Below are 11,657 nucleotides of genomic sequence, written 5' to 3'. Positions count from 1 at the left end.
ACTTCCTTCCTAGATCCAGAAGTCAGCATTCTCCCCAGCCATTCTTTTGAGGCTGAAATAAATTTTCCTGGAATTAGCTTGTGAAAAAAAGCACCTAGGCTATTTCTTGAATTCATTTGATAGTGCTTCAGTTGTTTTTGCTGGTGAAAACCTGTTCTCCCTTCTCCCCCATACTCTCCCAAGGTAACTCTCTGGTGTGATTTTGAGTCTGTTGGCATTTGGTGTATTCATAAGTTAGTTGTAACTCCAAGCGTCCAGTGTAGACAAAGCTGCCCATAATGGCCTTTATTCAAGGTCCCTCCTTGGGCCCTTAGGTCACCTGGAATTGAAGAACCTTCACTAATGATTGAGGAGACCACCAGCTCACCTCCTCAGTGGCTTGAATGTCACCACTAATGGCCTTCCCTTGTTTTAAGTGGATTAAAATTTCTGAGTTAATTACAGAATCCGGCTTGAAGAATGCCAAGCATCTTTTAAACTCTGACAATGCAGTGGTCATCAGTATGCTTAAAAAGTTGCTAATATCATGCTTTTTAAAAAAATCCATGCAGTGCAAAAATATTCTGCATATTTGTTAAAAATATGTTCACCTCTTCTAATTATATTAGCATACGTGATATTCTAGGACTGCAAACAAGCTGCCTTTTTGCTAATATGTAAATAATAGCCACTTCAGATGCTGAAGACCAATAGCCTTGAAATTACAAGAAATTGAGAAAGAACACACTTTTCAGCCCTCTGAGAACTGGGCTATAAATGCTGAGAGTAAGCAGAATGAAAATGGCTGTACTGGAGAGGTGGATAAATGCTAATTTGCTAGATAAATTTTTTTTGTACTACCGAGCACACCTCCAGCCTAAGGTTAGATAATTTTAACATGTAAATGAATAGAAAATGTTTACTTACTAAGAAAAATTAAGCACTGGTGGCTTGTTCCTGTAATCCTAGCTACTCTGGAGCTGAGATCTGAGGATCAAGGTTCAAAGCCAACCCAGTCATGAAAGTCTATGAGACTTTTATCTCCAATTAACCACCAGAAAACCGGAAGTAGTACTGTGGCTCAAAGTGGTAGAGCGCTAGCCTTGAACAATAAGAGCTCAGAGCCCATGCCCTAAATTCAAGCCTTATGACTGACAAAAAAAGTATCTTACTCCTCATGAGACACATAGCTTATCATCATATTTAAAGATAATGGTATAGTAATGAGTGTCGTGGGAATGAATTGCTCATTATTCTAAAACTCAAATTTGTATTCTTTGCCCATTTCCCTCTAATCCTTACTTGTGTGAAGGACCATATCATGAAGAGCCCGTCAGTAGGTACTTGTAGAGAAGGGCACTCATGGAACTGTATGGCTTTTGTTAAACAAAGCTAATCACCTACCCCCAACTTTCTTTTTTTTGTTTCCTCTGGAGGCTTCATGAATTCTGCATGTCCAGTGAGTTTGGCACAGAACAAGAGGGTCTAGTAAGGTAAGTGTCTGTGCTTGTGTCTATTTTCCTGGTTGGCACTGTCTGTGCAACCAGGGAACAGCATTCTGCATGGATATGTCCACAGCTTATGCCATCTGTATCCCTTTGCACATTTCTGGGTAAATCCGGAGACAAATCATGGTAATAAAAATGATGCTTCCCACCTTGGCTACACTGTGAAAACCACTCAGAAGGCTTTAAGAACTAGGGGTTGGAGGCATGGCTCAGTTGGTAGAGGGCTAGGCAATGAGTGAATGTGGCAGGTTCTAAATTAGAGTTCCAGTCTTGGACTTCAAAAAAAAAAAAAAAGAATGAAAACTAGGTATGACTGTGCCACAACCCCAGGACTTATTAATTGGTTTGGAATGTGGCTTGGCTGTTGAGTTTTTTTTTAAGCCCTCCAGAAGATTTTTAATGTGCACTGCTTAGACTCAGTGATGGTTAGTAGATGTTTACCCTGTATAATTTAACAAGGACAAAGGCACAATGACAAACTCAAGTCTACTGTAGTCTATACCAACAAGTAGCTAAAAGGGGCAAGTTCAAAGGGAGGAGGCAGGCATATGTACAGAAACTGTGCTCTATATAACTACCAAATGATCTCTTCCTGCAGACCCAAGGTGATAAGAAAATATCCCATGGAGACAGTGGCCATTGGGATGGGCTTTAAGGAACAGGTAAGATTAAGCTTTCCATAGGTAGAGATTGACAGAATCAGAGGAGAAGCATGTGGTTGGAAAGAGGTTATGCTGCATCAGGTATACTTTCTGAGGGGCTGAAAGGTTCTCTGTCATATTGGGAATCATGCCAGCTTGAATACTACAGGGCAAAGCAAAATAGCTGGTACCTACCAGCTGGTACTGCCAGTTAGAGGATGAGGGAGTAACATCAGCAGAGTTGTACTTTGGGGTGGAATGACCTGCTGGTGCCATCTGTGCTGGATCTAGAGAGAAGTAGCAATAGCCAGAGGCAGCAAGACCAGGTAGAAGTTTTTTTTATAGTTAAAGTCAGAAGTATTGAGGGAAATGGAGAAAATGGAAGCCTCAGGAAGTAGAAAGGAAGGCCTGACTATAAGAGGAATATTAGAATTTATAGGACTAATGGATTGATTGGGAAGAGGATGCGAAAATGCCTGAACATTTACCTGGATTATACGGATGTGATGGTGTCTAGAAATTATTCATCTAGGTTGAGGAATGGCTGGCTTATTAAGATATGATATATGTTGGAAACACATCAGTGGAACTAAATTTTCTTATCCAAATTCCCTTCACAATTGAATGCTAATAGAATTCTTAAAGCAAGACATTGTTTTGTTCAGCATAGCAGTTCTCTACAGAGGGAGATTTTGCCTCCCAGGGAATGAATATAAGGCAGTGTTTGGAGAGCTGGTCACAACGTGGGAGAGTCTGCTACTGGTATCTCATGCAACAAACTATCCACAATACACAGGGCAGTCCCCCACAACAAGGAATAATCCACTTCCAAATGGTAGGAATGTTGAGGCTGAGAAATCTCGATTTAAACACAACCTATGCTCCCATTTCAAGAATTTTTAGGCTCATTATATATTGGTGATACAGCGCCACCTAGTGCTTAAATATATCTCTGTGTTCTTGTTGAACACAGTATGGCAGAAAGGATTCAGAAAGCTCACAAATTGAGATGCAGAATGTGCCTCCCTGGGAGAATTGTCTTGGGTTTAGGGAAGTAGATATGATGTGATGATAGGTGTACAATCCAGAAGTGATCTTGGGGGTAGAGTGTGATTCTTGGTTATAAGAGATTTCATACCAGAGCTTGTTGCTGACATATTTTACAGGTGTAGATGCATTCTACTGGTTTGCTACTGTTATTGCATACACACACACACACACACATGCATGCACGCATGCACACGGAAATAAAACCTAATAGTTCTGCTGAATAATGGACTGAAATTTGTCATATGGAATTTTGAAGTTAGTTCTGTTATCCTGTATGTATGTATGTATGTATATGTACTTAGTATGGAGTTTGAACTTAATACCTTGCACTTGTTCAACAAGTGTTTTACCATTTGAGCCATATCTCCAGTCCTGGTGTTTTGTTTTATTAGGAAATCAAGTAGAGAATAAAATGTCAGTGAGAAAAAAAAGAAATCAAAGCAGATTGAGATGCCCTTTCTTTTCTTTCTTTTTCTTTTTGTGCCCCTCCTGGGGGTTGAACTTAGGGTCTGGGCACTGTCCCTGAGCTTTGTGTTCAATGCTAGTGCTCTACCACTTGATTCACAGCTCCACTTCTGGCTTTTTGGTAGTTCAATAGAGATAAGAGTCTCATGGAATTTCCCAATGGGGCTGGCTCTGAACCTTGATCCTCAGATCTCAGTCTCCTGAACACCTAGGATTACAGATGTGAGCCACTGGTGCCCAGCTCAAGATACTTTTTTAAGCTATGAGAAAATAGGATAAAGAGCACTGGAAACTTTCCATTTTCTAACGAATACATCTTTGCCTAAAGAAAGAAGCATTCCATATGCCTTAAATATGATCTCTTATTAGATTGCAAGCTCCCTGAGGGCAGGGACTGTGTCTTCTCTTCGCATCGTCCATAGTATCTAGCATAATACCTTATACAAAATAGATTCACAACTGATTTTTTAAGTGAATGAATTTATTTTTGTACTGGGCATCTTTGCCTTGACGCAAAGAAAGTTTCAAGCCTTTCTAAGAAATTCCTACCTCTATCTAAATCACTTGAGCAAGATGCCAGCAAAGGGGGTACAGAGAATACCAGAGATCAGGGCAAATGGGACTGACAGCAGACACCCCAGTTTATCTCTCCAGTGAGCCTGGCGTGCACTGTGCTGTGGAGACCACTCCCACTGGCAGGTGTTAGACTGGTCTGTGAATTGTAGATTCCACCATCTCTCATAAGCTTCATTCACCAGCAAATAGTTATTGAGTGTCTATTTGATGCTAGGTACTCTTCTAGGTTCAAGAGTCAGTAAGTTTACAGACAGGTTTTGAATGGGTGACTTACTACAAAGATGCACATATCCTTTCCCTTCCATTTCCCCACATAGCATAATATTTTGTACACTGGAAGGCTGTTTGATCGGCGCCTGCTCTGCTATGGTGAGATACCAACTCCCCCCGTCACTTCCTCTTCCCATTTGCATCTTTTCCTTCTTCACTACCACCTATGCTTCCAGACTTTCAATGAGGGGCAGGAACCTGTCAGGTGACACGCCAATTGAAGTTGGTTCTGTGAGTGTGTGTGTGTGTGTGTGTGTGTTGGTACTGGGGTTGAACTTAGGGCCTAGGTGCTATCCATTAGCTTTTTTGCTAAAGGTTGGCACTCTACCACTTAAGCCACAGCTCCTCTTCTAGCCCCTCACCTTTTTTGGGAGGCAATAAGAGTCTCAGTCTTTTCTGTTTGAACTGGGATCTTCAGATCTCAGGCTCCTGAGAAGCAAGGATTACAGGCATAAGTCACTGGCTGAAGCTGGCTCTTTAAAAAATGACCCTGCAGCCCTGCAGAATATTTTTCTTTCCTTTTTTTCCCCTCTTTTTTTTCAGATTGCTTTATTAACAGCCCTTCAGTTCTAGAGTCTATGCATATGTAGTCAGAAAGAAGAAAAAAATAGTTTCCCATCCAAAAGAAAATGGTATGGCTGAACTGCTAGGGCTCTATTTTGGCCACAGAATAAGCACATTGTACAATAGTGTTTCTGGGATTTGCTTTTTTTAAATCTCAAGCACATTTTGGCACTTTATTATGTGGCTGCATGTACCCAGGATGTACAAAACAAAAGCGTTTCAGCACATCTGTGGGTTGCACAGCCTGATCTAATGCTGACTGGAAGCAGACTGAATGAATTCACTAAAACTACTGCTACCATTCTGACCAGAGAAAGGTGATGGCGACCTTCCCACCTGTTCCCTTGGCATTGCTGGATAAAACCATTCTATCCTAAGCTCTCTCTACTGTCTGGCTTCTCTCAGCCCAGGCATAGGGCCTCCAGTTGCCTCTCACGGGGCTCAGCATCACTAAGAGAACAGGGTTCAAGAAGCAGGCTAGCTTTTCCCCAAAGCAGTGGACAGCGGTGGTATGACATCTTTGGTTCATTTGTATTGTCTGCTCACATTTTGTTGTGTTGGTTGTTGTTGCTGGAATCTGTAGGCGGCCCGGCCCTATAGCTCTCCTTCAGCCTACAATGTGAGTCCCCAGCCAACCTTGTTCAAAGCGTTTCTTGCCACAGATCCAGCAGTGTGGGAACTCACTCAAAGCCAATTGCTTGGAACCCCCTGTGTGGCTTGTGCTCCTTCCCCCTCCTCAGTCCGCCCCCTCCACACAGCAGCCACCCAGACATCCTTAAAGTTCATCGCTCTCCACCACACTCCGAGAAGAGCAAGAATACACCACCGTGCTTTCCATGGAGGAAAAGGCAGAAAATATGTCAAGTCCTTTACTGGTGAGAGATCCGTAGCGACTGCCACTGGGTCGGACAGACATAGGTGGTGGGATCTGCTGGTGCCATTGAGCTGGAAAATGGACCAAAAAATCAGTTATGATTAAAGGAATAGTTTGGCAGGTGCATTACAAAGATGTAACCATCCAGTCCTTACTCCAACACTCCCAATGGATTATTGATAAAACGTGTGTGTGTGTGTGTGTGTGTGTGTGTGTGTGTGTGTGTGTGTGTGGCATCAGTACTAGAACTTGAATTCTGGGCCTAGGTGCTGTCTCTTAACTTTTTCACTCAAGGCCCTTCCTCTACCACTTGAGTCACAGCTTCCTTTGGCTTTCTGCTGGTTCATTGGAGATAAGAGTCTCATGGCTATTTCTGCCTGAGCTGGCTTCAAACTGGGATCCTCAAATCTCAGCCTCCCTTCAAACTGGGATCCTCAAATCTCAGCCTCCTGAGCAAGTAGGATTACAAGCATGTGCTACTGGTTCCCAGCTTGGTAAAGCATTGGAAATACCTCATGTGTGAAAGAGAGGGATAACATCTTCCCTACCCAAGAATAGGGAAACGGGACTGGTGATCTTTTAAGCCTCAGTTCCAGGGGTTGGAGGTAGGGCTCACATGGTAGAGAGACAACCACATACTGAGTGAGTCTCAGTCTCAGAACACACACACACACACACACACACACACACACACACACACATACACACACACACACACATACACACACACACCCCTAAGCTGGGTGACGTGGCTCACGCCTGCAATCCTAGCTAATCAGGAGGCTGAGATCTGAGGATCATGCTTCAAAGCCAGCTCAGGCAGGAACATCTGTGAGACTCTTATAGCCAATTAACTACCAGAAAACTGGAACTGGTGCTGTGGCTCAAGGGGGAGAGCACTAGCCTTGAGCTGGAGAGTTCAGAGACAGCATCCAGGCCCAGAGTTTAAGCCTCATGACTGACCAAAACAACAAGAAACACACACACACACAAACCACAAACAGAGCCCCAGTTCTATACTCTGTGATCCTAACTCATTGAGAATACAATTCCTATAAGAAGGACAAGTGGGTGACTGGGGTGATTTCTCTTCTCTTGCATGGCATGGGATTTGTGCACGTCTATTACAGAGAGCTGTTACCTCTTAGAAGATGAGGACAAGCTGGGTGCCTGTGACGCATGCTCAAAATCCTAGCTGCTCAGGAGGCTGAGATCTGAGGATCATGGTTCAAAGCCAGCCCAGACAAGGAAGTCCATAAGACTCTTATCTCCACTTAACCACCACAAAACCAGAAGGGGCACTGTGGCTCAAGTGGTAGAGCACAGGTCTTGAGCTGAAGAGCTCAGGGACAGCGCCCAGGCCCAGAGTTCAAGCCCCAGGACCGAAGGTGGGGATAGAAGACTGCATGGGAACAACAAGATGGGTTCAACCCTCTGGGGAGTGACTGCCACTCCTTCTAACTTTCCTAAGCAGCTATTTATCTACCTTCCTCCCAGAAAAATCAGGTTGAGATGAGTTAGAACAAGAAAATGGTCTGAGTAGGCAGCTAGACCCTCAGCAATCAGCTGTGGTTAAGGGCTAAAGGGGAACCTCACAGTTTCTATATTTACCAAGCCCTGTTCACAGGAAGAACCATGTAGCACACGCCATCCTGAGGCTCCAACATGACCTGATTGAGACACCCACCCAACACTGCACTCCCATCTGTTCATTCAGAAATTCCCAAGCCATCTCCAGATTCAGTTTCTGGAGATCTTGATGTGGAGAAGGGGTAGGGAGCTGTGTTATGTGGACTCTGGGTGCTAGAGAGCTGTGCCCCTAATTTAGCACTCTGATTTCTAGACTGACCCTTTCTTAATTTCATTATCTTTAATCAGGATTTCAGAGTCTAAGTTCCTCCGAATGCATTGAGAAAATCAAATTTGAGAACCTGTAACACTAAGGAATCTCTTAGCTGGGCACTGTGGCACATACCTGTAATCTACTCAACAGGCTGAGGCACAAAAACCTTTTGAAGTTTAGAAATATGGCTCAAAGGAGTGTTACAAAGACCTGTTTCCTAGCTGTAGTCACTAACCTCTCTGAAGGAGTCTTGATTTCTTATTTATTGATTTATTTTATTTTTGCCAGTCCTGGGGCCTGGACACTGTCCCTGATTGGCTAGCACTCTATCACTTGAGCCACACTTGAGCCACTACCGGCTTTTTCTATTTATGTGGTACTGAGGAATTGAACCCAGGGCTTCGTGCATGCTAGGCAAGCACTCTACCACTAAGCCAAATTCTCAGCCCCACTTCATTATTTAAATGAAGCTAGTGATAATTACTGTGATCTTATGAACCAGAGAGGATCCAAGAAGTAATCACATACAACATTCAAATGTTACCTGATACTATTATTATCATCATATTGCAGCTCTATTAATAAGGAAGTCTGATTGGGGGATTGGAGCAATGCATGTTAATTGAATGAATAAACATATGAATGGGTTCTGGAGAAAATATTTGAGAAATTCCAGCAGGGGAGAGTTCCAGTGGACAACCAGTAGCCAGCCACTGTGCCCAGCCATCCTGCTTCCCCCACAGCTGGGATAGTAGATGAACATTACTGTACCTAGCCATTGGATAGGATGGAGCCTTGCAAACTTCTTTTCCCCCAGGGCTATCCACAAATGCTCTCTCTGACAGGTTAGTTCAGGTTGCTGGGTTTGTTTTTATTAGTCGTGGGGCTTGAACTCAGGGCCTGAAAGCTACCCCAGAGCTTTTTCACTCAAAGCTAGTACTCTACCATGTTTAGCTACAACTCCACTTCTGGGTTTCTGGTGGCTAATTGGAGATAAGAGTCTCATGGACTTTCCTTCCCCGGGCTGGGTTTGAACTGCGATCCTCAGATCTCATAGTCCTTAGTAGCTAGGATTACAGGTGTGAGCCACTAGGGCTCAGCTGCTGGTTATTTTTGAGATGGTGTTCAGCTTCTACTCAGATGATCCACCTGCGTGAGATTTCTCATCATGACAAGTGTGCCCCATTGGGATCCACTCTTGGTTGAAAAGGGTTCTGGTGAACTGTTTTGTCCCAGTTGGCTTTGAATCCCAATCTCCCCCTCTGAGCCTTCCCTGGCTCCAGATCTGGCTCTTTAGTACTAAAATATAGTGTGATCCATCTCATCTGTTTATTACAAACATGCTGTATTTACCCACTAGAAATAATTTTAAAGCTGTTTATCACACACAGATGTTCCACTAAGGAAATTACACTTACCATATATATCCAGCCTGGCAGTGCAGGACACGATGCCAGCGTCATTCTTGGCTGACAATGTATACCATCCAGCATCTGATTTCTTGGCTGGCTGAATGAGGAGGCAGACATACCCTGTTGTGTCCTGGTGCATACTGGAGAAAGGAAAGAATAGGCTATCTCTTACCTAGGACCAGAAGCATCTCTGGGGCTTAAGCTTTTTCTTACTAAAGGTAAGAAAGGGGAACTCAGTGGAAGGCAAACACAAGGCAAATGTGAAAGTAAAAAGATGTCACCAGGGCAGGGATGTAGATCCGAGATGAGTACTTGCCACGCATGTGCAAAGACCTGGGTTAGATCCCCAACACAAAGAAAAGAGGGAGAGGGAAATGCAGAGAGCTGGGATGGGGAGAGACAACGGGGAAGAAACACAGAAGGGAAGAAGGGAGGGAGGGTAAAAGAAAGGAAGGAAGGAAGAAAGAAGCCAAGGTGGTGGTACATGCCTGTAATCTCAGCAGTAGGGAGGTGGATGAGGACACAAGGTTTATAGACTTAAGGCAAGCCTGGAAATCATAGTGAGACTCTATCTAAAACAAACAAACAACAACAACAAAACCAACACCAACCAAAAAACCCAAACCCCAAATCGATAAAACAAACACAAAAGGTTGAGGCTGAGGATAAGCTATTCAAGTTAGTAGAAGTGGAGGGGGGAATGGGCCTGGGGGTAAGAGTGGGGAGCTGGAGGCAGAAAGAGGGGAGAGAAGAGGGGGAGGGGAGGGAGAGGGCAATTCATTATGGCTGGGGGTGAAGCTTATGAAGGACTGGAAAGAAGGCAGAAGGAAGCCCCTATGAACGTGATAGAGGGCAGGTACTCTTCCTTTCAGGTGATGGGAATCTACTGATATATATTGTAAGCAGGAGGTAATATTAAGAGTTTGCATTATTGGCTAGGAAGGTGGCTCAGTGGTAGAGTGCTTGCTTTGCATGCATGAGGCCCTGGGTTTGATTCCTCAGCACCACAGAAGCAGAAAAAGCCAAAGTGGCACTGTGGCTCAATTGGTAGAGCACTAGCCTTGAGCTGAAGAGCTGAGGGACAGTGCCCAGGCCCAGAGTTGAGGACCCACAATTGACAAAAAAAAAGAGTTTGCATAATAATAATCATTATTATTATTTTGGTGCTGGTCCTGGGGCATGAATTTGGGGCCTGGGTGCTATCTCTGAGCTTCTTTGGCTCAAGGCTAGTATTCTACCACTTTGAGTTACAGCTCTATTTCTGGCTTTCTGGTGGTTAATTGGAGATAAGAGATAAAGACTTTCCAGCCAGGAGCTGATTTTGAACTTCAATCCTCAGATCCCAGCTTCCTAAGTAGACAAGATTACCAGCCTGAGCCACCAGGACCCTGGATTTCAGTTTGCATTCTTTTTTTTTTTTTTTTTTTGTGGAGGGGAAGGTCCTGGAGCCTGGGTGCTGTCCCTTAGCTCTTCAGCTCAAGGCTAGCGCTCTACCACTTGAGCCACAGCACCACTTGGGGCTTTTTCTGCTTATGTGGTGCTGAGGAATTGAACCCAGGGCCTCATGCATGCAGGGCAAGCGCTCTACCACTGAGCCAACTTCTGAGCCGCATCAGTTTGCATTCTTAAAGGGTCACTGTGACAGTGGTGAGAAGGTGGTCATCCTTTCATGGGCTGCCAGTCAGCCCCTGGCTCAGCTCTTAGACTCTCACGCCAAGCCAGCAGCACCAAGCCCCAGCAGTGAGCCCTGAAGAAGACCATGCTTTTCACATGTTGGACTTCTTTTTTTCCTCCATGAAACTATATTTAAATTTTTATGATACCGTCTATCTAGTTTCATGTGTTACATTAATTTATACTGGAGGAAATTATTCAAGAAAATTCTCTACTTCTGTTTTTTCAAAAACTCCTGACTTATATAAGTATATTATTATCTATATTAAAAATAAGATTTATAAAATGTGTATTATATACACATATATGTAAATATGTATGTATATAATATGTCGAGATATATATATATATATATAGTAGATGCCAAAATTCTACAGAACATGATTGTAACATCCTCTAGGACAAATTCAGTTCACTGGGAAGAAATAATTTTCAGCAACAATATTGGTGCAGAGCTATCTTTGTTTGCTTTCCCCCTTGTGAAAAAATGACAAAGAAATAAGGTTAGTTAGGGAAAATCAAACAAGAGTCACACTTTAGTAACACAAGATCCTTAAGCTAGTTTGCTTTCTTTCTTTCTTTTCTTCTTTCTCTTTCTTCCTTTCCTTCCTTCTTTCTTTTTCTCTTTCTTTCTTTCCTTTTTTCTTTCTTTCTCTCTCCCTCTCCCTCTCCCCCCACCTCTCTTTCTCTGGCACCTGGCTACTAATGGTTGTTGTTGTTTTTTTTTTTTTGTCGGTCATGGGGCTTGAACTCTGGGCCTGGGAGCTGTCCCTCAGCTCTTCAGCTCAAGGGGAGCGCTCT

At 43.5% G+C, this 11,657-nt stretch overlaps 1 protein-coding gene across 1 annotated transcript in view; it reads right to left on the bottom strand.

Annotated features, from left to right (window-relative positions):
* Positions 1–5,828: 5,828 nt before the first annotated feature.
* The window catches only part of Mypn (myopalladin), a 113,560-nt gene continuing 107,731 nt past the window's right edge, over positions 5,829–11,657 (bottom strand). Inside the window, exons 17-18 of the mRNA XM_013017051.1 lie at positions 9,189–9,354; positions 5,829–5,998 (exon numbers count right to left, since the gene is read on the bottom strand). Coding sequence (XP_012872505.1) covers positions 5,829–5,998; positions 9,189–9,354 — 336 coding nt within the window. The remainder of the gene's footprint in view (positions 5,999–9,188; positions 9,355–11,657) is intronic.

The sequence above is a fragment of the Dipodomys ordii genome, unplaced genomic scaffold (genome assembly GCF_000151885.1).
Source record: "Dipodomys ordii isolate 6190 unplaced genomic scaffold, Dord_2.0 Scaffold34, whole genome shotgun sequence".
Taxonomy (NCBI): domain Eukaryota; kingdom Metazoa; phylum Chordata; class Mammalia; order Rodentia; family Heteromyidae; genus Dipodomys; species Dipodomys ordii.
The sequence above is the reverse complement of the archived record's forward strand: the minus strand, read 5'-3'. Positions and strand labels throughout refer to the sequence as shown.